We start from the raw sequence: 13,765 nt of genomic DNA on the forward strand, positions 1-13,765 counted from the left end.
CTCTGTGACACGCAGGTCTCCCACCAGCCTGGGGTAGGGACACAGGACAGGCTCCTTGCTCAGATGACAAAGGTGAGTCCGGGTGGTAGCCTCCCCAGGGCCCCAGAGGGGGAACCCGCTGCAGCTGCCTCTGAGGAGCCTGGATGGCAGGCTAGGGGGTCGGCACTCCCCCAACAACCTCCACATTCCACTGAGACACCTATGCCTGGCCGGAAGTGGGGAGCCTCCAATGGGGGGGTCACCTGCCCACCCACCACCTGGGTGAGAATCCTGCCTCCTCTCCCTGCAGTGCCACACTTCCAAACCCCAACCCCAGGCCCTAGCTCAACCTTAAGGGAGCCTGTACCCACCTGGGTCTGCAGCTCTCTGGGACATCCCCTGGGCTCCTTATGGGGTGGAAAGTCTCGCCCTGCTGGCCGCTTCAGCACGGCACTGGGAGCCCTGCCCGGCCCAGCCTGTCTCCCTGCTCAGGCGGGCAAGTCCCAACCAGCCACCAGGAAGCCGCCCCCACTGACCCTTGGCCCTGCTGGGCCAGCCCTATATGCCCCCCCCACCCCGGCGCCCAGTGTCTGCAAACAGTGAACTTGGAGATAGTCCCTAATGAGGTTTCCCGGAGACGCAGCCCTGCAGCCCTCAGGGTGAGCCCTCTCCTCCACCCACGCTTGGGCCTCAGATACCCAGAACTGCAAGCAGAACCCAGATCCAAGGAGCACCTGGGTGGCTCAGTGGGTTAAAGCCTCTGCCTTCGGCTCAGGTCATGATCCCAGGGTTCTGGGATTGAGCCCCACATCGGGGTCTCTGCTCCGCAGGGAGCCTGCTTCCTCCTCTCTCTCTGCCTACTTGTGATCTCTGTCAAATAAATAAGTAAAATATTAAAAAAAAGAAGAAAAACCCAGATCCAAGATGCTCACTTCCTGGTCCTTGGAACCCCCAGGGCCTGGCTCTTTCATACCTCCCAGGACAAAGAGCCCACCACCTCACAATGCAGCCCATAGCACCGTCAAACAAAAGACAAGTTTCGTTCCTCAGACCTGGCCTGGTCCTGTCCTCTGGGGTTGTCCAGAGCATGTCAGTCCCTCTCCCAGGGCAGCGGCTCAGTGTCAAGGATGCCTGTGCCCTGGACCGGCCTCCCACCCCATCCATACCGTGTTCTGCTCCCCACCACACACTCTGCATGGCCCTTCCATCTTCACGGGACTCTGACCTATAGGGAGGGGCATTGCTATGGAGGACCTGGGTCCGGAGCTCCTGACTCTGGCCCTGGGTCACCAGGCCCTGTCTGTGCCTTGGCTCCACCATCTGCGATCCGTGATATAATGTTTCTCCAGCTTCCTTGGACCTCAGGACAATCCTGAATTCCCCCAGGAGAGAAGGTGACCCCACTCGACACGGCACTACAGGGACCTCCCTGACTCAGGGGCGGCCCCCATGTTGTGCACACCACCCCCGGTCCCGGGAGCCCCCTCCTCAGGGAGAGTGACACCAAAGTGCCCAAGGCCAGTTGTCTGCTTTCCCCTCCACTGCAGGTCAGCTCGCCCTCACTGCCTCCACTACCACTCCCTGTGACATGTGTTCCACGTCCCCCGCTCCTTGGGGCTCAGGGCCCTGGGCCCTAGGCCCCACGGCAGTTCTGTGTCTGCCCTTGGACTTCCCACAGACCCCTTGCACCTGGTCTCTTGCAAGGGCAGGGCTGGCAGAGAAGACGCACGAACTGCCCTGGCCCACTGGGCAGTGTCTGACCACAGAGGAGCCATGGAGTCAGTGGCTGCAGGTCACAGCACCCAGGACCACCACCCCGCAGACCCCAGGGTGGGGCAGTGAGGGGCCCGGGAGGGTCATGGGGGTCCACGTGGTGGGCAGCCTGGGCAGCCAGCGAAGGAGTTTACGGGCTGGTGGACATGCTGCCCCCAGCGCAGGTTCATGCAGCTTCTAGGTCCTGAGGGAGATCAGCGCAAGCGTCCTGATCCTGTACTTCTGGAGCTCCTGGTTGTGCTACAAGAGGGGGACCCACATGCAGCCCACAAAGTGGACCATGGGAGTCTGGCAGCAGACCCCATGCGGCCTCAGAGGCCCCCATGCTCACCAGCCCCCTTGGAGAGCGTGGGCTGCCACTCAGACGTCCCAGGCCTTCCTGCCCAGACCACGTCTACCAGCCACAGCTCTGGGTCAGCCCACGCAAAAGCAGAAGCTGCCCGAGCTGCCAAGTGTGATCTCCCAAAAGGGTCAGCAAGGTCTGAATCAGCCACGGAGTCCCAGGGGGATCCCTGCCTCTGTGCCCAGGGGCAGGCCTCTCTCTCCAGGCCCTCCCGGTCTCACTCAGCCCATATGCCCAGAGCACTGGCTGGAAGCTGCTTCCACTCAGGGGTTCACACAGAATTCTCAGACCTCAAGAGAAGACATACCTAGGAGCTGCTCTCCGAGAGACCCCAGGGAGCCGCCAGGCGAGCCACTGGCCAGACTGGGCACAAAGCCCTCAGCAGAGAAACAGGGAAGCTGCACGGGATGGGCCACCAAGACATGGCCACGCTCTGATGGTGACCCACACCTCTGCAGCCACCAGCTGCCCAGAAACCAGCAGCCCTTTCTGCACAATGCTCCTGGCGGTCCGGGCAGTTCCCATGTACCATGGACACAGGAGCTGCTGAAGTGAGCGGTCCGAATGTAACCAGTACCGGAGGGTCCCTCCCACATGTGTCTTCTGTGGGCCTGAGGCTGGAACATCAGTGCATGCCAAGCTAGACACACCCAGGCCTGGCTCCAAGGGTCCTTGAAGCCCCACTGTCAGCAGTGGCCTGGTGGTCATGGGCAGCCCCATCTCAGCTGGACGCTGGTTTGTGGCCCGACCACATCCAGGACACGCAGTCAGGGTGGCCAGAATCTGACATGCGTGTCTGACTGGCGTGGCCTGCAGCTGTGAGCGCACATTCGTTGCTTCCGTGGAACATCTAAGCCTAATGGACCTGGCCTGTGGGTCTGCCCCACCTGGTCCTCCTCCTCCTTACTCACCCCAGGAAGGTTGCAGCAGTAGCAGGGAAATGGGGTGTCACCCATGCCCCCCCACCCCCCGCTCTTCCCTGGAGCCCTGCTGAGAAGGTCCTGCTTCCTTTCCCAGCTGCCTCTAGCCTCCAGTCCAGGCTACAGGCTTGTGGCACAGGCTGGGGGTTGAGGACGAAGTCCTATGGGAAGCACATAGACCGGGAAGCAGCTGGGGTGGGTTAGGGGGACAGGGTGTAGCCCACGTGGACCCCAGGGGCTGGGGGTGAGAAAAGTCATAGCGTCAATGGGGTCAAGGCCTGGCCCCAGGAGGGGGGCCTACACTCCCTGGGTGGGGCTGCAGTGAAGGGGCCTCAGGGTGTGGACCCCAGAGCCATTGGGCACCAGGGTCCACAGTCACTCAGGAAGCTGGGCCCAGGGAGACGAGGCAGGAGCCGGCAAACTAGAAACCACAGCGGGAGAGAGAAACAAGCTCCTCGCAGCCATCCCCGGGCGCAGTCTGACCAACCAGCCAGCCCAAGCTGCTGGAGCATTTGTGTGCTGGACGTGTCTGGCCTGAGGGGCAAGGAGCAAACCCACAGAGCGGGAAGGAGGGCTCAGAGAAGGCTGGGCCCCACGCTTCCGCACGGGACCCTCGCTTGGCAGGGGAACACTCCAGGCAGGAGGGATGATCCCAAAGTGGTGGGGGGGCTTGCAGGGAAGGGAGCCAGGCCCTGGGAGGAGGGGTCCCCAGCCCCCCGTTGGACCACAGCCCGCACCCCGCCTGGGCTTCCTTCAGAGATTTCCCGCGTGGTGGGGTCAGAGCGAGGAGACAGCTCTGGCCCTTGGCTTCTGCAGGGCTCCCACCTGGCTTACATCCCTGTCACTGGGCGCCACAGCCCAGCCATCCGAGCACCAGCAGCCTGTGGGCTTATGCTGCCCCTCGGTTTCTGGTGATTTCTTGAAGGGAATCTTCTGCACAGTCACCAGACATGAGAGGCACAGAGCACAGGACTTAAATCACCACCCCTCGTCCCCTAGGTCCCATGGGCTGTCCTCCCTCCTGACCCCCCACCCATCACTGCCCAGGAGCCCCGAGGGTCTGCTTCTCTGCAGGAGGCCTCTCCCAGCAGCCCCAGAGCCGTCTTCCCTCCCCTGGTCTGGGGAGGACACAGGGGCTGTACCACCTGCCTGGGAGCCTGGGGCTAGGGGCTGGCTACCCCAACTGCCTCTTCTCGCAGAAACCAGCACAGGGGTGCCCAGCTCTGGCATAAAGCCCATCGTACCCTTCTACCTGCACCACACCATCAAGCAAGGGGCACGTGGGACTACACACAGGAGGTGACAGCCGACAGGGCAGCTGACAGGGGTGCTGGCCCAGGGGGAACAGAGGGCACTGAGGAGGCACTGGGGAGGAAGTAGGCAGACCTTCCTGTGGAAGGCGCGTGTGTGCTGGTGGCTGGGGTGTGAGGGTTCATCTGTCTGCTATAGGCTGCTGTCTGGCTCTTTGTGGACACTCTGGGTCCCCCAAGGAGAAGCAGGTGTGGGCCAGCACTGTCGCCCAGGAGGTGGCCATCCTCAGCCAGTGGCAGAGGCGACAGGGAGCAGACAGCTAAGCCATGAAGTTTTACAAGGCGCGAAGGAGGCTGGGGCGGCCACAGCCCAAGAGGGGGACTGGCAGAGGCCCTGGGGAGAGGGGTTCCAAGGGTCTCAGATTCAACCACTCAGTTACATAGCTGCTACCTCTGTCCCCTGGTTCAGGGGTACAGACACACCGACAGTGACCAGTAGCCTGGGGCGCTCCCCCCACGGGAAGCAGTCTGCAGCTCTGGGCGGTGCCCGAGCCCAAGTGTCCAGAAGGAGGCTATACTTAATGTAAGTGCAGAGTGTTCGGCCTGCTTCCTGTCTGGCACCTGCAAGGGACACACCCAATGGAGGCCGTGACCCTGGGTCAGTTGAACCATAGCTGCTGGCAGGAGCCACTCCTCTCCTGAGTGATCGCCCACCCTTCTGATGGACTGACACTGAGGACAGCTGGCTCTCGGGGGCGGGAGGGGGAGGCGGGCAGGTCCTCAGGGGACAGAGTCACTGGAGAGCAGACTGACACCCGGACAGATCCTAGAGCCAGTTAGGGTGGCCTGGCTGCTAGGAGGCCCTGCAGGGCTAGGACAGAGGCAGGCCATTCCTCTCCTCCGAGGTTGCCCTGCGTGTGACCCATCTTCAGAGGACACAACAGGGCAACGTGTCCCATCCACGGCAGGCCCAGTCACACTCGTCCCTGTCATGCCTGTCAGGGCGAGTATAAGAGATGTGACCAAGGGTTGGCCTTCACACCAGGAAGCCAGTACTTGGGTGCGAGTTTTGAGGTCCCTTCCCTTCTTGGGGAGGGTCTGAATCAGATGAGGCAAATTCTGGTGCCCCCAGGGCCGGCAGCAGACAGAAAAATTTGAAGCCATTCTCTTGCTCTGGGTCAGGACCAGCTGTGGTCTTTCCTGAGGCCTGCCCCTGCCCATCCCACAGAGGAGCTACCTGCATGCTAAGGACCTCTATCACACCCTCCATCCACTCCAGAACATTCCCCAGGAGCCATGCCCAGGCCCAGGGCTGCCTGGTCCTGAAAGGTTCTCCTTCTCGTCCATTGACAGCCCAGGACCAGGAGCCACAAGCATGGACACCAAGCAGTGAGGCCACAGGGCCTGTGGAAGCCCCGAGGGGCTGGGCTTCTCCCTAGAGGAAAGGGTACAAGGGTGTGGGCGAAGGCTGACCTGTGCTAGGCTTCTCTGTGCGGCCCGAGGGCTTAAGGGGGAGAATAGGCCGAGGTGAACGCTGGGGTGGGGAGCAGGGGCAAGAGGCACGACAGGCTGTCCCTCCCACAGCAGAGCCGCGACTCTCCCGGTTTCCTGAGAGAGATGGCGGATAATCACGCCGGCCTCCACAGCCGCCTCGTGCCACCACCACATGGATGTCCCACACTGAGCTCCCCAGCTGGGAAGACTCACTGGAGGCCGGCCTTACCCTCTATGCCCCCAGAGCCCACCTCGTCGGGGTCAGAGGAGGCCCAGCCCCTGAGCAATGTTGCCACTCCCTTTGTCTCCCTGAGGACACCTGCCTTACGCCTCTCCAAAACCCCTGGGCTCAGATTCTGGTGGGGTGGGGGGTTGCTATAGGCAGCCTAGGGTACTGGAAGGTACCTAAGCTATAGCATGGGTCCCCTGGGCTCTGAATCTGGATCTTGGCTTTTACCTTCAGAAGCTGGAGGTTATGCTTGTCCAAAGGGGCCTGGGGCGAAAGGGCTGGCTAGGGCCCATCCACTGGCCTGTCCAATGAGCCCCATGCCAGTCCTGCAGGCCCAGTGGGACAACGTCCAGCCGGGGAGCCTGGTCTGTGCCTGCGTGAGGCACTCCAGTGGCTGTCCTCCCGGGGGGCGGCCAGCAGAGGCCCTGAGGATTCCGGAACAGAGATCCGGTGCTTCTCAGGGACAGCTTCCTTTAAGCACAGGTGACCCGGTCTTGAATTTCCATTTTGAGGAGACAGCCTGGTCCCTCGAGTCCCTCAGAAGCCCTCCCACCGAGCATCCCCCCTCACTGCTGGGTCCCTTCTGGCCTTGCCCAGGCAGGCTGACTCCCATCTTCTCGAGTGGCCTCAGGGGAGCCCAGGCTCTGGGGGTCCCCGGGACATCCCCAGAGTCCCCACATTGGTCTCCTCTCATTCGAGGGGCAGTCATTCCCGGCTGCTGGGCCCATCCCCAGCAGCTGTCCCTATTCAAGAAGGACTCTGCTGGGAAAGACCCAGCGTGGAATGAGGCATGGGGAGGGGACACTGGTCTGCCTCGATGCCCAGTGCCAGACTCAGTCCAGAGGCCCCAGGAGGCCCAGGCTGAGAGGGACACTGGTCTGTGCCTGTCCCTCACTTGTTCCTGGGCCTGGGTCCCATCACCCCAGTGGGTGATCTCTCGGTGTCCCTGCTGGTCCTTCATGTGGCTCTGGAAAGCTTTCAGTGACAGGGGTACAGCGAGTGTGGCACAAATCACCCGTGGAGTAGATTACCCTGAGACCAAGCTCCAGAGGGAAGTGTCCAAGTGCAAGGTTAGGATGATGGGAGTCTCCTTTGGTCCTCGGGCAGGTGGTTTCTCCTTTCCAGGCCTCAGTCTACCCATCTGCTGGACACATTCCCATTACTGACCTGAAAGTTATTTTCTAGATGTTAGAAAAGAAAGCCATAGGTGCTCCTGGGTGGCTCAGTCGTTAAGCGTCTGCCTTCGGCTCATGTCATGATCTCAGGGTCCTGGGATCAAGCCCCACATTGGGCTCCCTGCTCAGTGGGAACCTGCTTCTCCTTCTCTGGCTCCCCCTGTTTATGTTCTCTCTCTCTCTCTCTCTTTCTGTCAAATAAATAATAAAATCTTAGAAAGAAAAAAAGGAAGGAAGGGAGAGAGAAAGAAAGAAAGAAAGAAAGAAGACATAGCTTCTGATTTTCCCTTAGGAGGAAGCTGATGCGTGGCCCCAAGCACACAATTCCTCCCAGGGAGAATGCCCCTGGAAGACCGGGAGCCCTTCCCCCCTACAGGGAGGGGGAGGGGAAGGCCTGGGGGAGAGCCAGCCCCTCCTGGCTGTGGTCTTTCAGGTGGACAGCTTCACCCAGGGCGTCTCCGGTGTCCAGGAGACCGCTTGCAGACAACAGCGTTCCTTAGTCCCCATGGCAACAGGGCCTGCACTCCTGTTTCCAGGGAAACTCAATCCTCAGCGTCGCTGTTGCCCCAGCAACACCTCTGGCTTAGTTGGCTGCTTGGTCGCCAGCCCAGAGGGGGCAGCTGGACGACCCAACCGAACAACCGGAGGAGCCAGGTGCTGCACAGGTGTGGGGTTGGGTGCGCTGGGGCAGGTCCCAGCCCGGCCAGGGCACCAGGAGGACACTCACCGGGCAGCCAAGCCCTGGCTCTCTCTCGAGTCCTGTGCTCCCATCTAAGATGAGCTCTGCCTCCAGCGAGCCCGACCACGGGGATGCCACTGCAGAGCGGTCTCTGCTGGGGCTGGACACCGTGATCCAGGTCAGTGGGGTGCCCGCCCTCTAGCACCCTCCTGGGAGTAGGCTCTGAGGGCACCTTGGGAGGGTGCACAGAGAAGCCACACCTCCCCAGCTCCAAGGGGCCCTTGAGCACTCACGTGGTCAGCACGAGCACACACACACGCGTGTACACGCACACATACACCGGGGCAGCCTCAGCTCAGGAGAGGGGCTTGGGGAGAGAGTGGCCTGGGCGTGGGGAGACCTGAGCCGAGCACCCGACCTCCCCGTTCATGCCTGCGTGAGCTCAGGCTGCCAGCCCCCTTCTCAAGCCTCAGGGTCACAGCCTGCGCCCTGTGGGTGGGGAGTGACAGACTACCCTTCCACACAGGGGTCCCCCATGCTGGGATTTCATTCCCTGCTTTCTTCCTGGCAGAGTGTGGGAGCCACCATAGCTGGGCAGATAGGGTTCATCCCAGGATCTATTCTGTGACTTCTAGAACTTTCCCGTGTGCGTAACGGCAACAACAGTGGGGACCGTGAAGTCTCTCCCTGCCCCTCTCTACTTCGTTCCCCTACTTCCCAGAGTCAGTTCAGTGCCCAGCACCGCCGTCCCCACTCCTCAGCTTCCCCCCACTGCCATCACCTGGCTCTGGCCACCTGGGCCAGGCCGTCCCCACCCTGACTGACCCCTCAGGGATGCCAGTGAACCCTCGGTGCCCTGGCTGACTCAGTTGTTAATTAACCTGGTTCTTAGAATCTCAGAGTGCGCTGTAGGGGGCTGATGTGGGGTTGATGTGGTCAGAGAAGAGCGATTGCCCATGGTTGGTGCCACGTGATTACATAACAGGGTGGAACCACCCTCCACATGCACACGCACATGCACACCCCCGTGCACGCACACATGGTGCCCACAAAGGGTACGACGTGATGGGACAGGATCCTTGAGTTGGGCGATGCAGCAACACAAAACAAGGGCCGGGCCTGGTGACCTTGTCCGGCTCCCAAGAGTCTCAGTTCTCTGGCTGGAGAGAAGGACAGGCAGAAGGAAGTCAGGCTTGAACATCACAGTTTCCAGACTCTTTCAGCCAGGCATCGCCTAAGACCCTCCCATCAGCCGTCAGCTAGGGAGAGTCTATCATCCCCTCTGGATTCCAGGAAAACGTAGGCTTGAGGGTTGAAGCACATTGCTATGGTTACCGGCATCTGAGGGAGAAACTCGGGCTGGGGCCATTGTCTGGCAGTGGGCGCAGGTGCCTGGCAGACAAGACTGTCCCGCAAGTCCCCACTACCTGTGGGAAACTGTCACCTGGAAGTCACAAGGAGTCACACCCAAGGTCCGCGCCGCCCACCCAGCCAAACCTGTCATTTGCATCGTGGTGATGGAGATCCGGGTGCCGGCACCTGGGGGTGAGCAGGCAGGCTGGCGCCAAGAGATGCTCAGATAGGCCTGTCCAGACGGGGAGGCAGTCCCACGGGGCTCCTCCAGCCCCGCCAGCTGCAAACGGGGAAACTGAGAGCCTGGGAAGGGGCAGTTTGTGGATGGGGGCCTCACAGGGGACTGGGCCAAAAAGTACTCCGATACCTAGAGAAGCGCCCCTTGCAGCCTGGGCATGGCACCCCAGAGCACCCGGGCCTGAGCCTCCTCCTCAGAACTGGGTTCTCGGGGCGTCCGGGCCCAGAGCAGAGAGATGGGAGAGCCCAGGCCGGGGGCCAACACCAGAGGGCCTTGGATTCTGGGTTCAGTCCTGTTAAGTGCTACCGAAACAGATGCTCTTTCTTTTGGGTATAGGTTCTGATTAATGATAATTTCCTGGGAATTTGTCTACAATATCTGAATTTCCAGACTTACTGACAGAAGTTATTTCCAGTATGTTCTCATTGTTGTTCTGATGTCTAAGGACCTGAAGCAGGTGGCCACTGGCCCCTGGAACTGAGGGGCTGGAGAGCCGGGGCTTCCTGCGTGACATTCAGGGGACCCGGGGCAGGCCAAGAGGGATCGGTCACCTGAGCGATACGATGTTTCCTTTTCTGATTTCAACCATTGGTTGATCCTCTTTCCAGTATTTTTGCCTTCTGGTCATTAACGTAAAGACTTACTATTCCTTTGCTCTTTGGGATTGCTGTTCATCTGACTTTTTGAGATGCGTGCTTAGCTTATTAATTTGCAGGCATCTTTTTTTTTTTAAGATTTTATTTATTTACTTGACAGAAAGAGATCACAAGTAGGCAGAGAGGCAGGCAGAGAGAGAGAGGGAAGCAGGCCCCCTGCTGAGCAGAGAGCCCGATGCGGGACTCGATCCCAGGACCCTGAGATCATGACCTGAGCCGAAGGCAGCGGCTTAACCCACTGAGCCACCCAGGCGCCCCTGCAGGCATCTTTTTAAAAAAGATTTTTTTTAACGAGGCGCCTGGGTGGCTCAGTCGGTTAAGTGTCTAACTGTTGGTTTCAGCTTGGGTCGTGATCCTGCGGTCGTGCGATCAGGGCTGGCATTGGGCTCTGTGCTCAGTGTAGACTCTGCTTAAGAATCTCTCCCTCTTCCCGTCTCACTCCCTCCGTCTCTCCCTCCGCACACGTGTGCACGCATGCTCGCTCTCTTTCTCTCTCTCAGGTAAATAAATAAATAAAATCTTAAAAAAGGTTTTTTTAACTTCTTAAAAAATTATGGTAAATATAGATGTATCTAGGCATAGAATTTACCATTTTCACCATTTTTTAAGTGTGCGGTTCAGCAGCATTGAGCCCATTCACACGTGTGCAGCCATCACCACAGCATCTCCAGAACTTTCTCACCTTCTCAAACATAAACTCTGTCCCCATGAAACACGGACTCCCCACCCCCACCCCGCCTCTGGTGCCCGCCTTCCGCTCCCTGCCTCCATGAATTTGCCTGATCCATTTCACTCCGCGCAGTGTCCCCTGGCCGGGGCGCGGGGGGGGGGGGGGGGGCATCCATGCGCTCGCCTCGGTCACAGCATCCTTCCTTTGTAAGGCTGGATTGTGCTCCATTGTGTGGCTGGACCACGTTGTATGTCTCCGCTCACTTGTTCACAGATGGCTGGGTTGTGTGAAGACGCTGCTGGATGGTTGATGTGCAAATCTCCCTTCCAGTCCCGCCTTCACTCCTTTTGGGGGTACACCCAGAAATGGGGTTGCTGGGTCCTCCAGTAACTCCTGGTTTAATGTGAGGAACCCACGCCCACTGTTTACCACAGCAACTGTATCATTTCCCACTTTCTTTTGGTTCTTTTTTTAAGGTCTGCTTTTCTTTTTAAACAATGCATTTGCTACCTTCCATACATTTTTTCATAATAATTTTTGTCATTATCCAGTTCAAACTGTTTCCCAATTTCCATTTGATTTTATCCATGGGTTCTCTAGAGATATAAACAGCCTGATTTCCAAACATGTAGGGGTTTTCATATTGGTTTTTTAACACCTCTTTTGACTACACTGTGCTCAGAGGTTTTGTTTGGAACATCTTGGAGAGGACAAGCCTACTGGCATCCAAGTGGGGAGAGCAGGGAGGTGAGTGTATGTACGGAGCTGACCTCAGGGAGGAGCTCCATGCTGGAAATAGACATTTGGGGTTGTTGGCAAGTGAGTAGCCGGGTGTGTGTGTATGTAGAAAGAGGAGCTAGAGCACTCCCCACTCAAAGATGAGGGAGGCAAGAAGGAACCATCCAAGGAGACCAAGACCAATGACGTGAGAACAGCCGGGAGGGGTGTTCTCAGGAAGACAGTGTTTCAGGGAGGAGATGGGACCCACCTATTGCTAACAGATCAAGGAAGTGGAGACCACCGACCACTGGGATTAGCAGCATGTAGATCACAGGTGACCTTGACTGCAAGGTCCCCTCATGGGGCATGTAGGAGCAACACTTTTTTTTTAATATTTTATTTATTTGACAGAGAGAAAGCTAACAAGTAGGCAGAGAAACAGGCAGAGAGAGGGGGAAGCAGGCTCCCTGCTAAGCAGAGAGCCTGATGTGGGGCTCGATCCCAGGATCCTGAGATATTGACCTGAGCTGAAGGCAGAGGCTTAACCCACTGAGCCACTCAGGTGCCCCAACACTTTTTTTTTTTAGGAGTGGTATAAATTAAAACAGTTTGTGTCTATAAGAAAGGTCTGAAAGAGAGAGAAAAATCACTGATGCATAAGGAGAAGGCAGGCTTGCTGGAGCCATATGTTAGGAGCATGACAGAAGATGAGGTGGGATGGGACAGGATGGGGTGGGATGGAAGCTGAGGGGGCCCACCTATGGGACAGGAGCTGGGATGGCTTGAGAGCATCACAGTGTGGCAAGCTCCCATTAGTCACTTGCCAAGTGCCATGGCCTGTCCTCCTTCCAAGCCAGCCAGGGACAGAGGCGCCGGCCCATCTTGAATCTTCCATCCATTTGCCCTGATGCAGCCAAGGTCACAGCAGACCTGGTTAGATCAACCAGCTATGCTGACCAGATGGGCCACATCCCCCTCCTCATTCAGACACACTGCTCTTCCTGCCGCCACCCTGGGGTCCAAGAGGACTGTGATGGCACAGCCACCAAGGGGGCAGGCATTCAAGCCTTCCACAGTGTCCTCTGCTGCCTTGATCCCCCCCATCTCTGAACCCTCCTCCCCCAGGCCCCATGCAGACTTTGAGAACCCTCCCCACTGCCTTTGCTTCCACTCTTCCCTCTACCTGGACACCTGATCTCTGTCCCCACTAGGAGGTCTGTGTGGGCACTGCAAACACGGGAGCAAACAAGACCAACAGTGCCCTTGCCCTTCCAAGAGTTCCTTAATATAAATCGTTCTGTAATTGGTGATTTGCTCCTTAGGCTGGGTTTTCTGCCATTCACATAGTGACCTGTGCCAAGCATTGATCATGCTGGGGACACAGAGATAAATGACAAGTTGTCCCCCTCTCTCCCAGATGCCTGTTCAGTGCCTGGCCCGCATCTCCCATTTATTATGAGTTGAGGACCAAACGGCCCCCTACAAGAAGCACGGCTCTGCTCCTGGGGTGATACCCAGTGCCCCAGAGGGCTCCACAAATGCACAGAAATCTACACTGGCCAGTGCTGAGACATAGCAGCCAGTGGCCAGGTGCTACCCCAGACACAGAGAAGCTCTTTTTCCTCAGGAAATGGAGCCTGGCAGGCATCCACCCCAGCTAGGGCCCTCTCTGCCGCAGGCCAAGCCACGGAAAGATGGCAAGCAGACGTCCGGTCGCTGGCCTTGGCTGCAGGCCCTGTCCTCGGATATGTTCTCCCAGCTGTGCCCGCTCCTGGCAAGGGCCAAAGCCTGCTGCCAAGGGATGCAGGAAGGCCTGTGGGAGTGCCCAGCGCCCACAGGTGTGGGAGGGCTGGAGCGGGCACACAGGAAGGAGAACAGGCGCAGGGGCCGCGAGAGCCCATCTGCCTGGGCTCAGGGACGTGTCACACTGGGGAGGACACCTGAGGCCAGCGTGCCTGCTGAGACCCAATCTCCAGCCACCAGGAATGTGCCAGGACCCACAGGTGGCTCAGTCCTAACACTGCCTTTTGTGAGTGCATGACCTTGGGGGAGCCCCCTCACCTATAAAGTGGACAAGAGCGGGTGTGACAATGTTCGCTAAGAAATCCTCAGTGGTGAGTGCCCTGCCTCACTTCACTCGTATGGGCTCCCGACCTGACCTTCACTTCTCGGCTCTGGGCGGGGCCAGTGAGCCCTGCACCCTTGCACGTCCCCCACCCCCTGCCGCCGCCTCCTAGCTCAAGGGCTGGGACAGGAGCAGCCTCTTGCAGTGCCGCTGGCGGCCAC

At 58.9% G+C, this 13,765-nt stretch overlaps 1 protein-coding gene across 1 annotated transcript in view; it reads left to right on the forward strand.

The window, feature by feature from the left end:
• Positions 1-7,939: 7,939 nt before the first annotated feature.
• The window catches only part of CROCC2 (ciliary rootlet coiled-coil, rootletin family member 2), a 61,886-nt gene continuing 56,060 nt past the window's right edge, over positions 7,940-13,765 (forward strand). Inside the window, 1 exon segment of the mRNA XM_046019469.1 lies at positions 7,940-8,020. Within this exon segment, the coding sequence (XP_045875425.1) occupies positions 7,940-8,020 (81 nt within the window).

The sequence above is a fragment of the Meles meles genome, chromosome 9 (assembly GCF_922984935.1).
Source record: "Meles meles chromosome 9, mMelMel3.1 paternal haplotype, whole genome shotgun sequence".
Lineage (NCBI taxonomy): Eukaryota > Metazoa > Chordata > Mammalia > Carnivora > Mustelidae > Meles > Meles meles.